The sequence below is a fragment of the Mustela erminea genome, chromosome 11 (assembly GCF_009829155.1).
Source record: "Mustela erminea isolate mMusErm1 chromosome 11, mMusErm1.Pri, whole genome shotgun sequence".
NCBI lineage: Eukaryota > Metazoa > Chordata > Mammalia > Carnivora > Mustelidae > Mustela > Mustela erminea.
The window spans coordinates 17,695,984-17,714,302 of record NC_045624.1 but is presented as its reverse complement, the minus strand read 5'-3'; the positions used below and the strand labels follow the sequence as shown (position 1 = coordinate 17,714,302).

At 52.5% G+C, this 18,319-nt stretch overlaps 1 protein-coding gene across 4 annotated transcripts in view; it reads right to left on the bottom strand.

The window, feature by feature from the left end:
* Window positions 1-63: 63 nt before the first annotated feature.
* Window positions 64-18,319, bottom strand: part of WDR91 (WD repeat domain 91) — a 30,045-nt gene continuing 11,789 nt past the window's right edge. For 3 of the 4 annotated variants that reach the window (XM_032304366.1, XM_032304367.1, XM_032304369.1), the window contains 9 exons: window positions 14,713-14,868; window positions 13,155-13,348; window positions 12,220-12,370; window positions 10,662-10,756; window positions 10,334-10,502; window positions 8,258-8,366; window positions 7,321-7,433; window positions 5,931-6,128; window positions 64-3,146 (listed from right to left, as the gene is read on the bottom strand). In XM_032304366.1, coding sequence (XP_032160257.1) covers window positions 2,982-3,146; window positions 5,931-6,128; window positions 7,321-7,433; window positions 8,258-8,366; window positions 10,334-10,502; window positions 10,662-10,756; window positions 12,220-12,370; window positions 13,155-13,348; window positions 14,713-14,868 — 1,350 coding nt within the window. In that variant the 3' untranslated portion in view covers window positions 64-2,981. Of the gene's footprint in view, window positions 3,147-3,987; window positions 4,202-5,930; window positions 6,129-7,320; window positions 7,434-8,257; window positions 8,367-10,333; window positions 10,503-10,661; window positions 10,757-12,219; window positions 12,371-13,154; window positions 13,349-14,712; window positions 14,869-18,319 lie in introns of those variants that run through there. The other variant, XM_032304368.1, reaches the window with a different exon arrangement.

Genomic DNA, 18,319 nt, shown 5'->3' with positions numbered 1-18,319 from the left:
GGTGCTCCCTCTTCGAGCGAGAGCTCCACAAAGCTTCCCAGGTGTCCTCGGTGGTTCAGCCTGGTTCAGCCTGGTGCCGAGCACTAATGGGGACACGTGGAGCTAGCATCTAGTTTTAGTTAAAATCAAACTCAGCTTACAGCAAAGAAACCTCCAGGTCACAGACATGACAAAACTCACAAGCACAAGCAGTCACAGGTGAACCTTCTTTTGCCGCACTTCAAGATAAAAGGATGATCAGAACTGTCTGACCCCAAAATGTGCCATTATCAAGACAGCCCTTTGAACTGTGATTTATAACAAATCCGCTAATGGTAATTACCCTCCATACCCAAGAGGTGCACAACAGGGGAGCTCCAGCCCAAGCTTGGGGAGTCAGGACCCTGAAGCTCTCTTCCAGTTGTGTGGCGCTTGGGGTTTCTAAAGGGCTTTCACCCGCTGGGCCGGGAATGTTTCACTCAATCAAGGCTTAAGGAGATTAATCCATGGTTTCAAGTCACAAAATCAACCCATTGTGCACTAGGGTCATCTAGCTGCAGGCTGAACCTGAACTCTGCCTCCAGTCTTTTCCGGAGGGCAACACTGGGCAGGCCCTGCTTCTCTGGTTCTGCGAAAAGTATTAGAACTGCTGACCTCCAGGGTCCTCTGCTCTCAAGCTGTGAGCCAGGCAAACCCAGGTCTAACTGGTGAAGCACTGTTTTGTTGTGTGAATAAAGGAACAGAAAATACTTAGTGGAATCGCTGCCTCCGTATTTGTCTCCCTAAAACCTCTTCCCATCACCGGCTGAAATATGAGGTCTGAGGAACAGGAAACCTTTGCATCTGCACGAGCAGCTTTCTGTTTGAAGGGAGAGAAGTCCAAGTGGGAACAGAAAACCGGAGCTGTGGGATCTGGACAGGCTGAAGTCAACGGCTAAAGTGCTTTGAAAGCCATGTTCCCAGGCCTGGCAGAGGCAGTAAGCACAGAGCAGAGAGCTCGGACAGCAAGGCAGAGGCTCTCAAGCAGCCCAGGCTAGAGCCAGGAGCCACACACATACCAGATATGCAGGCTGGGGAGGGGGGTGGTCCTGAGCTACACTGGCTTGACAGCTTCCCCATAACCTGCCCTTGCCCAAAAGAATGGGAGGAGTCTGGGCAGGTGCCGAGCAGCTCTTGTGAAGGAGAAGGAAATTCAAGTCTTGATGTGACTGACCGCAGGATGAAAGCTCATCCTGGAGGGTCTGGGTGGCCCAGGGAGAAATGCCAGGATGAATGTGGCCTGACCAGCACTCAGGATGGAGTGAAGGCTGGACAGAAACGGGCCAGGAGGGGGCAGGTTTGGCCACGTGTATTTGCTAATTTCAAAAGGTCAGAGGTGAATGGGATTTGGGTTTTTTCTGTTTTGTTTTTAGTCAGCGTTGTGGTTTTGTTTTGTGTTTTCAGGCAGTGTGTTGTGGAACCCCACAGAACCTCAAGCGAAAGCCAAAACAAAAGGGAGGTGGATGTCCAGCCCAGAACATAAAGGAAAAGAGAGAAGACAAAGCTTTTCAAGAGTTCTTTGTTTCATTGCAATCCTTAAAGTCATTCCGGTAGCTGTGGAGACCATATTGAGAAGAGAATGGGTAATAAAGAGAAACTGAAACAAAACTTCGAGGTTAAACAGTGAATTCTCTCACTCAAATGAAACACATGACAGCTTCTTAAATGTCCTACAGAATCTGTGGGGAAGATTATTTGCTGTTTCAGTGCAGAAGACGGGGACAATTGTAAATGGACAAGTCTTGGTTTTCTTCATCTGAAGAGAGGGTTACCAAGGTAGAAATCGGTAAAAATGTGTAAGTAACCACTTATCAGTCTCTGTTGTTCTCGCATAATTGAGCCACATAAACCCCTACTCTCACTGCAAATCCCAACAGAAGGGGAGCCAAGGCCTTCGTACCAACTTCATGATTTTCCAGAGGTAGGTAACTGGAGTACCCCCCTATGCCTGCACCACCAGAACTGGGGTGGAGCCCAAAGAGGCCCTACAATGGCGCTTCGGAGCATCTGGGCACCAAGGCCACCCCGTCAGCCCTTGGAGCAGGAGACCCACCCCTTGCCCGCCTCCCTGGAAAAGCAAGCTTGGCCCACTGGCTCCCGCCCTCTCACTGTCCACCAGCAGAGGGTGCTGGCGGCTGGCTCCGGTCCACCTCAAAGATGTGAAGGAGACAGAACAAGCGGAGCCGCAGTGGCAAAGGGACAGGGACCCCCACCCAGGTGGACAGGGCAGCTGGAGTCAGAGGCCTCAGACCCTAACCTCATCTCGAGAAACTCCACCAATGCACAGAAGAAAAGAACACTATGACCTCCTTGACTGCAGCCCAAAGAAAGAGGAAGAGCACAAACCTTACCTAGCCCGGCGGTGGGAGACAGGACACCTAGCTCTAAGGCAAAGCAACAAGCAAACCTCCACACGGCTCAGCCCCACAGCTGGCAACCCCTGGCACGCAGGGCCTCAGCTCGAAGCTGACCAGCTTCCTGTTGGAACATCTGCCTCTCCAAGGGCAAAGGGTGAAAGGAGACGCTCTGCTGCATGTACGCGTTCCAGAAAGAGATACCAGGTGACCACGAGAATATTCTTTTTTTTAAAAAAAAAAAAAAAAAAGGAAAAATGAGCAAATATATACAAAATACTGTCACTCCCTCCTGGGCCAAGAGAGCAGCCATCATGCTGCATCTCCTGCTTCCTGAACTTTCGTCCCTGCCGCCTGAAGCATGCCCCTTGCGCAGCCCAGCACGCTGGTCTCTGGGGGCACTTGTGCCATGACTCAGTATGGCTCCTGTCCGGCCTCTGCTGCTGGAAAGAGCCAGAGTTCCCTGGACTGTCTTTCCCTGAGGAGTCTCCACAGGGGCCAGGAGCAGGAAGCAGAGTGCTCTGTCTTCGGGTCCCGTCACTCCACTCCCCCAGGATAACAGGAAAACATTGCCTCCGTGGGTGTCCCTCGGGGGTGGGGGCGGTCCCGTCAGAGTTTATGAGCCAGCAGGGTGGTCAGCTTGATCTTGCCATCCATGGACGCAGTGAGGCACGTCCCACAGTCCATGGCCGTGCTCCAGTCCACGGTGACCACAGGGGCTCGGTGGCCGCCCAGGCTCAAGCAGCTCTCCAGAACCTTCTCATCCCCGCCCAGCTGCAAGACAGGAGAGAAGAGGCGTCAGCAGGCACTGTTCACACACACAGCCACTTTATCCACCAAACTGCCTCAAGTCTGGGGGCTGCCGCCCCAACATGAGGAAGTGCCCGGTCACGCATACCCATCTTTCCCTCCCAGAAGACCTCGGTTTAATTTCTTGCGCCAGGAAATGCCTTCACTGTCCCGACTATAGTCATTCCTTTGTCTTAGGTGGAAAATCTGCTCAAAAAGACAAGGGAATGTTCTCTCTGCCACCTTTAACTCACTGTGGGCAGGTGCCTTCTGCACCCTCCCCAAACCACACCCAAATCTGCTCCTACTGGGCTTACTGCGCTCCAGCGTGCGATCACACATGCCCTGCTGTTTCCCATCTGCTTCCCCCTGAAGGCAAGCTGCCGGAGGGCAGGCTGTGGGTCCTCTCCGACAGCAGCCAGCACAGTGCTACGCCGGCCGCCCTGAGGATGTGTGAGCAGGGCTCTCCCTCGCCCAGCAGCACCAGCCTCCCGGGACTCAGTCCACAGCGATGAGAGTCAGAAGGGAACAAGGAAGGGGAAGCCAGGAGCACGGTTAATAACAATCAATCCAGCAAAAGAAAACACCCATGAGTAGGAAACAGCAGTCTGGGCCCTCATGGAGAAAACAGCTGCCTTCGGCTCGGGTCGTGATCCCAGCGTCCTGGGATCGAGTCCCGCATCGGGCTCCTTGCTCGGCGGGGAGCCTGCTTCTCCCTCTGCCTCTGCCTTCCACTCTGTCTGCCTGTGCTCGCTCTCGCTCGCTCTCTCTCTGACAAACAAATAAATAAATAAATAATCTTAAAAAAAAAAAATTATAAAAAAAAAAATCATAGATCGTTTAAAGATTGTAAAAAGTGGATCTAAAGTTCATTATATTCCTTAAGAAATTAGACCCCATAACTGGCATTTCAAAAATTAGACAGAGGGAAATCTTCCAAGCCCTTAAATGGTTACAGAGCAAATCTGACAGCAAATCGTCAGTCCACAGAAGCCACCCTGGCTTAAATGGAATTCCAGAACCTTCTCATCCCCAGCCAGCTGCAAGAGGACAGAAGAGGAGGAGGCCCTTCGGACAAATGACAAAGGCTGACTGGAACAGATGACAAAGGCTGATTGGGACAAATAACAAGTGACGAGGCTCATGATTAAAAATACACAAATGTACACACAACACACAAAAAAATCATACACAGAGCAAAGTACAGGCTAACAAACTCAGTTTTTAAATAATAAAATACAATTAAACTTGCAGACAGAAAGCTTTTCATAGCATCTTCTAATAGCAATTACAAGAAATTACAGAGCTAATTTTAAGAAGGGAAGAGCCGTTAATGCATCATCATCTGTGGAAAAGGAAAGCCTCGGGGATGGCAAGCCTGGATCACCCGTGGTGCCACACTCCAGGCCAACAGCCGAGGCGGCTCCCGACGCGCCACCTCTGCACGCCTCCCTCCCCTATTCCAGCGCTCTCACTTGCCTCTATCCCCGTGGGACACCAAGGCCGGCCTCACTCACTCACTGGCCTCCCCACCTCCTGCTCCTCTGAAGGCCTCAGATCCACGGACCAGCCCCCACCCTGCAGGGGTCTCCCCCCGAAGGCCCAGCCCCTGCCCAGTTTCCTCTGCTCAGAACCCTGCCCTGTCGCTGCTGGTCCTGAGTGTGACCCCACGACAGCAGGATCACACCCTCCCGTGCGCGCTCATACTGCTTCGCCCGACACCTGCACGCAGCTGCTGTCCAGGGCACACGCCATCCACCGACCCATGAGCCAGGGTAACGGGGGCACAGAGAGCCCCCGGGCAGAGAATATTCTTGTGACTCCACGCCTACACACTGTATAAACACTACCATTAGGCAAAGAGTTGCCACGGAGGCTAAGAACTGGTCTGTGTAGTGACCAAAAACATATGCTTAGGAGCACCTGGGTGGCTCCGTCAGTGAAGCGGCTGACTTCAGCTCAGGTCATGATCCCAGGGTCCTGGGATTGAGCCACCTCAGGCTCCCTGCTCAGCAGTGAGTCTGCTTCTCTCTCTGCCCCCGCCCCACGGCTCATGCATGTGCACACGAACACTCTTCAACAAAAAAATAAAATCTTTAAAGAAAATAAAAAACAAACATGCTTTGACTACAACTCAAATCCCCATCACTAGTCTGTCTGGTAATACTAGTAAAATAGATGAGGTTTATCATTGCAGACAGTTGTACAAAAAAGTACATGAATAGAGAAGCTCGGTTATGAGAACTGAAACAAGCACATAAACTGAGGCACAAACCCCACGTGGATGACTTCCATGCTGGTGTGAAGAGCCACACCCCCCGGTTTCCGCCCTGGGCACGGGCTGTAATGTCTGTGACCAGGGGACCTCCAGGAAGCTAATAAGCCTATACCAGATCAGTCACTGAAGCAGACCACGGAAGCACTTGTCCGTGTGCGGCACGTTCCCCCCAAACCAACACACTTCCCAATGCTTCTGCTTCTTCACATTTCTCTAATAGATATTATGCCCAAGGAACAAAAGCGGAGGAGGGCCAGAATCTCGTCAAATGACAGCAAATGGACAAGCAGAGAAAAAGACGAACGTCTCCGTCCTGTCTCCACCCCCCAGCTGGGGATCAGCCCCCTGCCCGGCCTGCAGCCCCGAGGCTGCAGGCACCATCCCCCCCGGCTCAGAGGCTTCTGCACATGCAGCCGGCTTGGCCCTGGCCCACACCTCCAGGGAGGAACCTCTCTGCCCACCCGGACAGGCCCTCCGCCCCCACCAGGTACCTTGTAGATGACGCCTCCTGTGGCAGAACACGTCAGCATGTAATTTCCCTCCGAGTCAAAAGCGAAGAGCCGGCCCCGGGGCACTTGAACCTGCTTGTAGCCGCTGTAACCCGACAGCACAAAGGGGCCGGTGGCGTCGGCGGGGAGGCTGTCCTCGGACACCTTCAGGCCACTCCTGTGGATGTCCCACTGGATGAACTGCAACCAGGAAGCACAGGCTGAGGGCTCGCTCACTGCAACCACAGAAGCCCAGGCCAGACGCGGGGGCAACAGGCCACCAGGAGAGGCAGTGCAGTGACCCTTGGGTCTGTCTTTTCCCAATACAATTCAAATATTTTTTTAGAAAACAACGTCTCAGAAAGAGCCCGCAACTTCACAGAAGACCTGAACTCTCTCTGGCCTGACTCCAGGAGACGGAAAGGGTGGGCATCTGCCCTGGCATGGATTCCCATCTCTCAAACGGGGGGTTGGGGGGATGCACCACATGATCGCTATTATTACTGTTGTTGTTTCTAGGGTTAGAACCCAACTGGGATTTTCCGACTTAGAAGAGAGCATAATTCCAACTATCTTCCCACCGCCTCAGCAGTGTAATCAACTGAACATGAGCAGAACTGTTATAAACTAGCTTCATGGCCTGTGGTGTACATAATCCTTTAGTCTACACCGTGGACAAGCTGTGTGACCACCTCTTCACTGAGACTCCTACTCAAATAAATAGAAGTCAAGCTTTACCTTAAAAATCCCTCCCCATAGTTTCCAAATGCAGAATCTACTTTGAACTTACAGTTTTCAGTGAGGAATACAGGTACACAGTACAAAATCCAAGGGTACAGGTAGTATACCCGAAAACCAAGTCTCCCTCTCTCCTCTCCTGCTGCCTCCCAGCCCAGCTCCCTTTCCTGGATCTGAACGTGTCCTTCTAGAAAGAATACACAAGGGGGCACTGATCTTCACTTTTTATCTTTTTCTACTGGGCTTTCTGACTCCACTCAGGCCTAACCACATGGCCTCTAGGAAGCAACTCTATACACCACGCTGTGACCCCTGATGACCTCTGCCAGCTCAACCCGGGCCCTAATCTGAATCCCACATCCACCCAGAGTGGGAGGAGTCACTTCCGCTAAAACTTGGAGGGAGGCTGGGCTCTCCCTTTTTCTCATCACCAACCCCCACTACACCTGTTCAGACCTCACAACGGTCCCAAGACCGGTGACGATGACCGCCCCCTTGTACGGATGGCCTGCTGAGGCAGAGAGGGACCCTGAGGTCAGAGAGCCTGTGAAGGGCCCGGGCAGGGTTCATCTCAGCCTTCATGCTATTCTGCTGCCCTCTGGATTCTCAAGCCAAAGGAAGAAGCGTTCCAGGTGGAAATCCGGCTCCCGCCTACCTTCCCGTCCTCGCCGATGCTGTACACGGTGTTCTCGTCGTAACTGAACTCCACCGAGTAGACCTCCCCGCAGTGGGCCTTCCAGCTCATGGCGCACTCGTGCTGCTGCATATCTGCGGGGATGAGATGCCGCTGAGACCCCCGCCAGGGCCCCGGGGAGGATTTGCCCATGACAGGCACCTTGGCCCTCCCCCCAAAGGGCTGGATCTATTCTGGAGGCAGAGGGTCTTCTGGAGCCTACAGGCATCCCAGAGCTGAGCCCTGCCAAAAAGTTCTCTCAGTGCACTAATTCTCTCCTCCGGTGTATTAAGCAGTGATTCAACAATTCTGAAGTTGAAGCTTTTCTCCCTGGGTCAAACACGAGGTTCAGGATCCTTGGCCAGAGCCTGAGCTCATCTGGGAGGCACACAAGTCTAGGGAGACAAACAAATGCTTCCTAGGAGGCCTCTGTAAGGTCCCACGGGGCGCCCGGGGGCTCTTCCAGACTTGGTCCCTCATTCCCTCCCAGACTCCAGAGTCTCCCAGGGCGGGCCTGCATGAAGCTGGGCTCCTCCAACAGCGCGCACGGTAACTCCGCTGCACACCGGTCTAATGGTCTCACAAGGAGAAGGCACCAGCCACCCTCAGCAGAAGGCACACCATTTGTCTCATGTGTCCTCCTGGATCTCACTCCAGCCACAGGACTCGGACCACACAGCGCCACACTCAAGGACTGCTAAGCCCCACCACTCCCAGCCCACGGACACTGACCATGTGCAAGGGAGCTGATTACAGAGGTTTGGAAAAGAGCCGACTTGGACCAAAATTAAGCTCTATTTCGAGCATCCTGAATTGGGTGAGTTTCTGCAATAGCTTCTAGTCCAGCCAGCAAAAATCCAACTCTCCTCTCTGGGCCACTAAAGGAGGGGACCAGACAGCCACGAGCACAGCTGCTTACCGAACAGCCGGATGACACCATCAGCTGCCCCCGTGACCAGCAGGTTCCCGTTGTGATTGAAAGCTGTGCAGTTGATGGCAATGGGCTCGGGGTCCAGAGAGAACTGGAGCTAGTTAAGAAAACAAAAACAAACAAAAAATACAACTAAATTTAAAACTGTAGAAGAATAACAACTCAATATTCAGGACAAATTCTGTCTGAAAAGCGAAAGAGGACCAAGATTCAGAGGGGCACATGAGAGCATGGAAAGTGCGGGAAGTTTCCAGTTTCCAACCGTGACCGTACCTAGGTGCTCATGTGACGGCTTCTCTTCCCACTATACTGCACACCTCTGATTGCAAGACTCTTTTGTATGTACTCAGTATTTCATTAAAACTTTAAAGATAACAAGGAAACATAAAACTACTCTAAGTGCCTTCGAGGCAAAGAGAAAGATGAAGGATCTAACTAAGCCGTACGAGGGAAAGCAGTGAGAGTGGCTGGAGGACAGATGTGTGCTGGGCCAGGCGGGGAGAACACCACGACTGGAAGGGGACAGCATGCAGGGGACAGCGCCCAGGGAGGGCCTGCACCTGCAGAACACACTTGGAGGCTGGGGCAGGGGGGAGGGCTGATGGCGGGGGCCCTGCGGGGGTGTGGGCCAGAAGTCTGGAGGAACAGGCTCCAGGGTCTGTCGTTCCCTGCAGCAGGTCAGGGCCCACCGCAGGAGGTCGTGCGGCATCCTACGAGGGGCACTTGAGACCCAGTCTAGGGCTTGTCCCTGGAAGCGCAGAGAAGTGGGCAGAACGGAAACAGTTTGCAGGTGGAGCGGATGGTGTCTGCCCACGGGCTCTGCAGGGTGAGGGAGGAGGGTGGCTCTGGAAAAGCACACAGTTTCACAGTGCGGCACATTTGCCGAGACAAGGAAACTCGGGAGGACAGATGTGGCAACACGGTGGGCAAGAACTCCAGGGTGGCCCTGACCCCTGTGCCCCGGGGAGACACCCAGAGGGGATGCACCCCATCTCTACAGGCAGGTACAGGGAGGCACAAACGGCCCATCTCCAGGACAGGGACACTTCCCGGCGTCCAGTGGCCTTGGGAATCCGGCTGTTGAATGGAAGGGCCACACCACATTTGCGCCCCGGAACTAATTTCAGTAAGAAACATCAGTGCCTTCTAAATGTGTGCATTTACACCTCATCTCTCTCTCTGGGCGCTTAGGGTCACTGCGGCAAGCACCTGCCACAGTGGGTGGGTGGTCCTCGGCTCCTAAGGCAGCTTTCGCCCGGCTGTCACTTCCCAGGAACTTGCATGAGTCCCCACTCCTTCCGGCTGCTGTTGGCACCTTTATGCATCACTACGTTAACAGGGAGTCAGAGACTCCACTTGTCTCCCAAGAAACAAGCTGTTTGACTGCATAAGACAAAGTGAAAGAAGCCAATGGAACCACACAGTGAGATCTCGACTACACGATGTGATGGAGAAAGCAAAACTATGGAGACACTAGAGAGATTGGCGGGTGCCAAGGTCTGAGGGGCGGAGGGGAGGAACAGGAGCACACAGGACCTTCAGGCTGCTTTTAGTGAAAGTGGCCGTGTGGTACCATAATGGTCCTCATCCATTTGTCGGGACCTAGACAGCGTGCAACACGAAGACTGGGCCCGAAGGCAGACTGGGAGTGTGAGGGGGCCTCTGTTATAAAGAGAGTGCCGCTCTGCTAAGCAGGGGGTGGGAGCAGGGGGTCAATGGGAGATCTCTGGACCCTCCTCCCAATTTGGATGTGAACCAGAACTGCTGAAAAAAAAATTTTTTTAAAGCCTTTCAATATAAACAAAATTAAATTTAAAAAATTCTTAATAAACCACAAGCGCCCTCTGATAGGCTGGGTGGGACTTCTACGTCTGTGGCCTGATGCTGGATGACTACAATTGCCAGCAGCCGGCCTAGCTGCAGTGTGACTACTTTCCAACCCTTCGACTCTTAACCTGCTTCACCTACTGCTTCACCTGTGTCAGGAAGCTGACACACAGGGCTACCCCAGAAGCGTGACCCCACACAGACCCACGAGGAGATCCCCAGGGGCAGGGCTGGCACCTGTTGCTTCATGGTTTTCGTGTCCCAAAGCAGCAGCTTGCCGGGAACCTGGTTAGTACCCTTGCTGCCAATATCTGGAGCCGAGAAGTCCACCTGGGCAGCGAGGCTCGGAGCGGCGGCCGAACAGACGAAAGAGGCCCCGTTGGGGCTGCAGGCAAGCGACAGGATTCTGCAATACACGTGGGGCCGGGTCAGCATTGCCTCCCCCAGAGAAGTCAGGCTTCAGCTCTGAGGCTTCAGCTCCCCTGCTACGGGGATGGGGCAGAAGGCCCAGCGCAGAACCAGCCCCGCAGAGCACGGCGGGTGTGGGCCGCGGCCTCCCACTCACCTGGGCATATCGTCGTTGATGTTGATCTCACAGAGATTCTTCTTGGCTTCTGTGTCATAAAGACGCACCGTCCCCACACCACTGCCCAGCAAGAGCTAGAAGCAGAAGGGGCGGGGGATGCAAAGGACAGCTCAGGCCTGGTCAGGGAGGACCACTGCGGGGCCAGGCCCACTCCTGTGAGGCGCAGGTCTGGGCAGCTACAGGGTGAGGCCCCGCCTCCACCCACCTCCACACACTCGGGAGAAATCTGGCTGACACGGACCTCATTCAAAAATTACATGAAGAGGGGGACCTGGGTGGCTCAGTTGTTAAGCATCTGCCTTCAGCTCAGGTCATGATCCCAGGGTCCTGGGATCGAGTCCTGCATCAGGCTCCCTGCTCAGCAGGAAGCCTGCTTCTCCCTCTCCCACTCCCCCTGCTTGTGTTTGGGCTCTCGCTGTCTCTCTCTCTGTCAAATAAATAAATAAATATAATCTTAAAAAAAAAAAATGAAGCCATCAGAGGTGACCTTGAACAGAAACTTCAAAAGAAATCTATGGACTGGGCGAGAAGTATCGCCTCAGATACACCTGGAAATGTGTTGATTAAATGAAGCCCCCGACCTTCCCTCCCTTTCTGCCAGTTTTCAATCCCAGCAGTCCCCGTCCTCTCTTCTTGCTCCTCCTCTACCTGCCACATCTCCCTGGGTACTGGCCCCTGCCCCAGTGACATGTTCTGGGGACAGCTCTGGCTCTGGGCCTGTTACGGCCTCCAGAAAAAGTAGAAAAGGATATCCTTGTCTCCAGGCATTTGTGATTTACTGGGTAAAAAGCTTCAAAGATAATAACTGGTACTGCCAAAAGAAAGCGCCAGAAGCAGGTTAGAGGATATCCCCCAGGAATATTACCAACATACTGAGCTCAAATTAACACTGGCAGATTAATACGTGTAAAGGGTAAGTTCTGAGATCCTAGTATCATAAAGATAAATTCTGCAGGTTGTCAAAAATTATTGAAAAAACAAAAACAAGAACAAAACATTGCCAATGAGGTTTGCCCCTTGGGCTGCCTTGTATGATCTCCTCGAAACGGAATACAGTGAAAGAAAACACTATAAATCAACTTTACCTCCTAAACTACAAATCCTCTCCCAAACAGTAAAGTCCAAAAGGAAGAACACTGTACTAACAGCACTGTAGTAGACTTGTGGGGACCCTGAACAGGACACTACCCCCACCAGCCTAAGCTGTTACCCCGGGAGCCTGCCATGGGGCGGGGTCTCAGCTGGGGGACGGGCAGCTGAGAAGCTGAGAAGGTTCGCGGTGGCTTGTCAGAAACTGGACAGATGACGGAGCTGATGGGGGAGAACGGGAGGCAAGCTGGTGTCTCCTGGGCCGAGAGGAAGAAGCACTCGCCACCAAACACCCCTGCCAGGACAGTCTGGATGCGTGTCCCCCCAAACCCCAGTAGCAGAGAAGGGAGGGGTGGTTTGGCTGCCTCAGCTGAGCCTGTGGTGCCAGACGCCAGGGGGTGGCCTCGGGCGCTCCTCACTTAGACGCAACAAGGCAGGCGTCACTCACCAGCCTGTCCCGCTTGGTGGCCCATTCTAGAGACAGCAGCGGTGACTTGGAAATGGAGGACGCTTTGGTCTGCATGATGGGGTTGAAGGACCACACTTTGATGACCCCGTCTACATCCAAGCTGGCGACCCTCCTCCCCGAGCAGTCCACTCTAAGACGGGAGAGAAGGAGGCTGTTACCATCCCTGCCTGAGCCCACCGTCCTCGTCAGCTGGAGCCCAGAACATGGCCCCGCTGACTTCTCAACTGTTCCCCAAACTGCCTACACTCCAAGGAAGGGCATGGACTCTTTCTAGAAGTATTCATTCAGTCACCGGTCAAGAACTACTTAGCAAGAACCTACTGTGCGCTGAGCCCTGGGGGAAGCAGTGAAGACAGAGCAGCGACGAGGTGCCCACCGCCCTGTGCCCGGGCAGCTGCGCCTCCCGGGGGACTCCAGAGCCACAGTCCCGCGGCAGGAGCCCCTCCCTCTCCCCAAACCACAGTCCACAAGGCCTCACAGAGCTCGTGCTTTCACCATGCATGACTAAAACTTGTACATGGTGAAGGTTTACCGAAAAGTAAAACAACAAAACAACATATAGAAAATTATATATATGTACACACACACACACACACACACACACACACACAAATCATATATATAAAACAACATAAAGCAAATTAAAATTAAGTCTCAGGGAGTTCAGATAAAACTAAAAATAAAAATAAAACTCAGAGTTCCATAGTGAGAAAGGACAGAGAGGCTACCCAGGCCAAGAGCAGCTGTGCAGCCCTCCTCCGACTCTGGAGGGATGACCGTGATCCATCAGGGACCATCCCCCCGGAGGGACCTCCTTGCTGCCACACCTTCACATGCACAGCCTAACAAGCCAGGCCTCCCAGGGAGCCAGCCCCGCCAGCCCAGTCAGCACTTTCCCTGCCAGGGCCTCCTACCTGCAGTGCATGATGGAGGAGTGGTGCTCCCCGTACTCCTCCTGCCCCAGCACAATGAACGGCTGCTCGGGGCGGACCCCTCCGCCCTCGGCACCTGCTGCAGAAGCCCGCGTCAGCGTCTCCAGTGCCTCCACATGGGGCTCGGGGCAGGGCTCAGCCTCTGGGCCACTAGCCTCGGCCTTCTTCTCTGCGCTCTATGATAAGAAAAATGGGGACAAGTCAGCTGTGAGGGGTCTGCCCAGTCCCAGCCCTTCACATCTGGGGACCTGCTGCAGGACAGCTAGGATGCCAGGCCACAGCATGCTGGGGGAGGCTCTGAGGGGCCACAGGCTCTAGAAGAAAGAGCTCTGGACACTAAGAGCAGCACCAGCTTGTCCCAGGAGAAGCAGATTCCTGCCAGCGGCCCCTGTCTAGAGACCTTCCCCCTCTCACAGGCCCTGCTGAGGGAGTCCAGGGCCATGGGCACCCTCGTCCTGTCACAGATGACATGACGCAGGACAGGCTGACAATAAAAATCAGCAAGAACCCAGTAAGGGCCAGGCGCTGTATGACTACATTTGATTCAATCATTTAATCCTGCCCCATCTGATAACTGTGGAAACTAAGACTGAAAGCAGAAGGTTAAATATGCTGCCCAAGGTCCAGAGCTGGATGCGAAGCCTCGCCCCACCATCCCATGAGACCGAGGCGACTGGCCAGACATCAGGATGCAGACACGAGGACAGCCGCAGAGCCGGAACAAGGCCAGGCCCCCACAGGCACCCCACACACCCTCTCTGCCTCCCCAGTGTTGGCTGGGGGTTGGCCCCCACGACTACTACTATTCCCCCTGACATAACCCGGGCCAGGGGGCACGGGCCAGGGCAGCCTCCGCAACCCCCAAGGCCCTTGAGGCTCTTCAAAGTGCTCCTCGCATCACAGAAGCACAGCTCTATAGCAAAAATGTTAGAGAGGGAGAGAGACCTCAAGCTCAGAAAGGCGCCTTCTGGGAGAAGCTGAGCTCAGGCATGTCTCTAACCGGACGGGGTCAGAACAGGACCATCTGAGGTCAGAGCCACGAGGGTCTACACCACCGGCACACACAGGGCTGGGGAGCGGCAGCAGCGCTTCTGACATCAGCCAGGAGCCCCAGACAGAGGATAAGTGGTCAGGCAGGTAACATCACTGGCAAATCCCTTGGTGTTTTACTTCAATCCGGAGCAGGTGACAGAGAGAGAAGCAGCTTACTGCCAGGAAGGGTAGACCCCCATCCCATTTTTAGGGGAGAGGGGAGTCCCCAGGCTCAGCACCACGAGCACGAGTGCCTGGCTTCAGCACAACACTGCACATCAGGGCAGCATCTCCAGCAGGGGACGCAGGAGGAAGGCACCCTGTGACCAAGCAAGGCTGGGTGATTCTGGGTGAAGGCAAGGGAAGCAGGTCTCTCTGGCCAAGCCTCAGAGAACCTGTGACCCACAAAGAGCATTACACGGAAAGTGGGAGGGGTACCTGCAGGCCCTGCACCCCTCCACCGAGAGCCACGGCCCCCAAGGGCAGCCCCACCAAGACCCAGCCATACCTGCAAAGTCATAGAGAAGAGCTCCTTCCTCTCCTTGCCATGATCCTGCAGGCGCCGCTGCCGGTGCTGCGACCAGCTGGACTCCCCGGATGCCAGCCCGCCGAAGAGGCTCTTCCCGTCTTTGGGCCCGCACGCCGCATCCTTTCCCTTGGTGGTCTAGACAGCGAGACACTGGGCAGTGAAGGGTGGCTTCCTGCTGGAGCCCAGGCCATGACCCCTCAGCCGGAGAGGGGCAGAGGCAGAAGCCAAGGGAGGGGGCAGCTTCTCTACCCCACAGCTCCTCGGCCTCTCGGCCTCGGGGCAAAGTCCAGAGTGGAACATGAGCAGACTGGACCCCCTCCTTTTTGGTCTCCCCTCCTCTGATCTAAGAGGTAGGCAGCAGCACTCCTCAGCCTGCCACCCTTCACCTGCGCGTGCGCGTGCGCACACACACACACACACACACACACACCCCACCTCCTTCATCTAACCAGAACAATTAACTCTAGCTAAGGGGGCAGGAGACCTGTTGCCTACTGAGCAATGACTACGAGAGGGGTCAGGCCCCTCGCTAAGTGTCAAAAATGGCTACAGGCAACTCAATGTTTAGGCAATACAAAAAAATAATTATGCAAAATATAGTCACCTCTCCAGAGCCACAGAGGAACACAGTACCCTCTCTTATTTGGGCCAAGTATATGACTAAGCCAGCTGATGTTAACAAATACTGAGGTATTTGGAAATGATTACTAGACAACCAGAAATTCTTAACAGAAATTACTGGAAATTCAAGGACCTCTGGTGGGAAAGGCCCCGTTTCATGGCAGGAGTGATAAAGGTGAGCAAGTTACAGCAGATGAATTCAATAACCCCCACCCACTTCCACGGAGAGAAGATTCTTAATCTAGAGACTTTTTATTTTTAATTTTTTTTTTTTTTTAAAGATTTTATTTATTTATTTGAGAGAGAGACAGTGAGAGAGAGCATGAGCGAGGAGAAGGTCAGAGGGAGAAGCAGACTCCCCGTGGAGCTGGGAGCCTGATGCGGGACTCGATCCCGGGACTCCGGGATCATGACCTGAGCCGAAAGCAGTTGTCCAACCAACTGAGCCACCCAGGCGTCCCTATTTTTAATTTTTTTAAAAGATGTATTTATTCTTTTTTATTAAAGTTTTTTTTTTAATTTATTTCACAGAGAAACACAATGAGAGAGAGAACACAAGCAGGGGTGTGGCAGAGGGAAAAGCAGGCTTCCCACTGAGCAGGGAGCCCAACGCGGGACTGATCCCAGGAACCTGGAATCATGACCTGAGCTGAAGGCGTCACTTAACCAGCTGAGCCAGCCAGGGGCCCCTAAAGATGCATTTATGAGAGAGAGTGAGTATAGGGAGAGGGGCAGAGGGAGAGAAAGAATCCCAAGGAGACTCCCTACTGAGCACAGAGCCTGACTTGGGGCTTGATCCCACGACCCTGAGATCACAACCTGAGCCAAAATCAAGAGTCTAACGCTCAAGTGACTGAGCCACCCAGGAGCCCCTAGAGCCTTTTTAAAAGATGTCACCTCATCCTGCCAGAGTATCTGGCTGGGCTGTTTCCAACCTTATTCCCACAAACTGGTGGTCCCCTCCCTCCTCATTTTACAACTCTTAGAGAAAGGATCTGGATGCCAACTGCCACTCAGGTTTGAGACCAACCTCTCGGCAAGTCAGTTGCACACAAGACCTAAGTCAAGAGAACTCAACCGAAGTGTGCTTGTTGCTTTCTACCCATTCTACTTTCTAGTTTTTATGTTAATATTATACAACTTAACATGATTAGCACAGATTCCTTGGGACCCTGGAGTCATGGGAAGAGTTGAAAAGGAAATTTTAAAGGACTATGAGTTCACATGGAGCCTAACTGTAGCTGACTTCACGGTACTGGTTATTTGTTTTTCTTTTTTTTTTTTTTTTTAAGATTTTATTTATTTATTTGACAGAGAGAGATCACAAGTAGGCAGAGAGAGAGAGAGAGGAGGAAGCAGGCTCCCTGCCGAGCAGAGAGCCCGATGCGGGGCTCGATCCCAGGACCCTGAGATCATGACCTGAGCCGAAGGCAGCGGCTTAACCCACTGAGCAACCCAGGCGCCCCTGGTTATTTCTGTTTTCCTGACTGAGGTGATCTCAGGGGTATCCACTTATGCTTGTAACAGAGGTTTCTTCTAGGGAAAGTATTTGATGCTGTATATTCTGGCTTATTTTAGGAGAAGTGGGTTCAAGATAAAAGATACAAACTAAAAGTCAAGATAAAAGAAATAAACTAAAAAAAACAAAACAAAACAAAAAAAACCCCACAACAATAATGCACCAAAATAGATTATTTATTGAATGCTGACCATATACAAGGCACCATGCTAAGAACTTTACAAATGTTCCCTTAAAGATGAGGACGTTATTTTAACAGGAGGAAGTCAGGCTTGGGTTAGGTTACTGGTCACACAGGGAGAGCTGGACGGAGGTGGAATTCCCACCCAAATCTGACAGCAAACCCCATGTCCCAGGAAACCTGATGAAAGCAACAGCATGAAAAGAGCACAGAGAAGAAAGTGACGATGAATACAAAAGAAGAAATGTCATGTTCCCAGAACTAAATAACAAAGACAAGGCCCTTCTCACAGTACTTCCGGCCATTTCTGAGAAATAACCCATGGTTCATGGAACACTGAAGAGGTTCCACAGTTTTAGAAAGTCCAAGAAGACTTCTCTAACATACCCAGAAGTAACAGTTGGTCAAGATATACAAGGAGGTCTTGAAGCTAGTGCTGGCCCTCATTTTCGGAATCCACTGATTCCTCCCCATATCTCTAAAGAAGAGGGAAAATCAGACCAAAGACTTCCCCAGGCTTAGCTATATGTGTATCAGACGTAATAGATTTTAAGCCAAAGACTATGATAAGGAACAAAGAAAGTCATTGTGTAAGAAGTAAGAGGATATGACACTTGAAAGTATTTAAGCACCTGACACAGGAGCGCCTAAACATACCCAGCAAATACCAAGGAGAAACAGGCAGCAATGCACTAATAGTGACTCCAATACCCTACTTTGAACAATGGAGAGACCATCCAGACAGAAAGTCAATAAGGAAACACTGCACTTGAACTACTTTTTACACTAGAAGAACCTAAAAATGACACAAAACATTCCATTCAAAAGCAACAGAATGTACATTCTTCGCAAGCACACGGAACATTTCCAGGATAGGTCACATGTTAGGCCACCAAACAAGGCTTAATAAACTTGAAAAGACTGGAAACATATCAAGCATCACAATTATATCAAACTACAACTCCATCATAAGAAGAAAATCTAAAAATTCACAAGTATGTGGAGATCAAACAACATGTTTCTTTTTTTTTTTTTAAGGTTTTATTTATTTATTTGACAGACAGAGATCACAAGTAGGCCAAGAGGCAGGCAGAGAGAGAGAGAGGAGGAAGCAGGTTCCCTGCTGAGCAGAGAGCCCGATGCGGTACTCGATCCGGGGACCCTGAGATCATGACCTGAGCCGAAGGCAGTGGCTTAACCCACTGAGCCACCCAGGCGCCCCAAACAACATGTTTCTGAACAACCAATGGATCAGAGCAGAAATC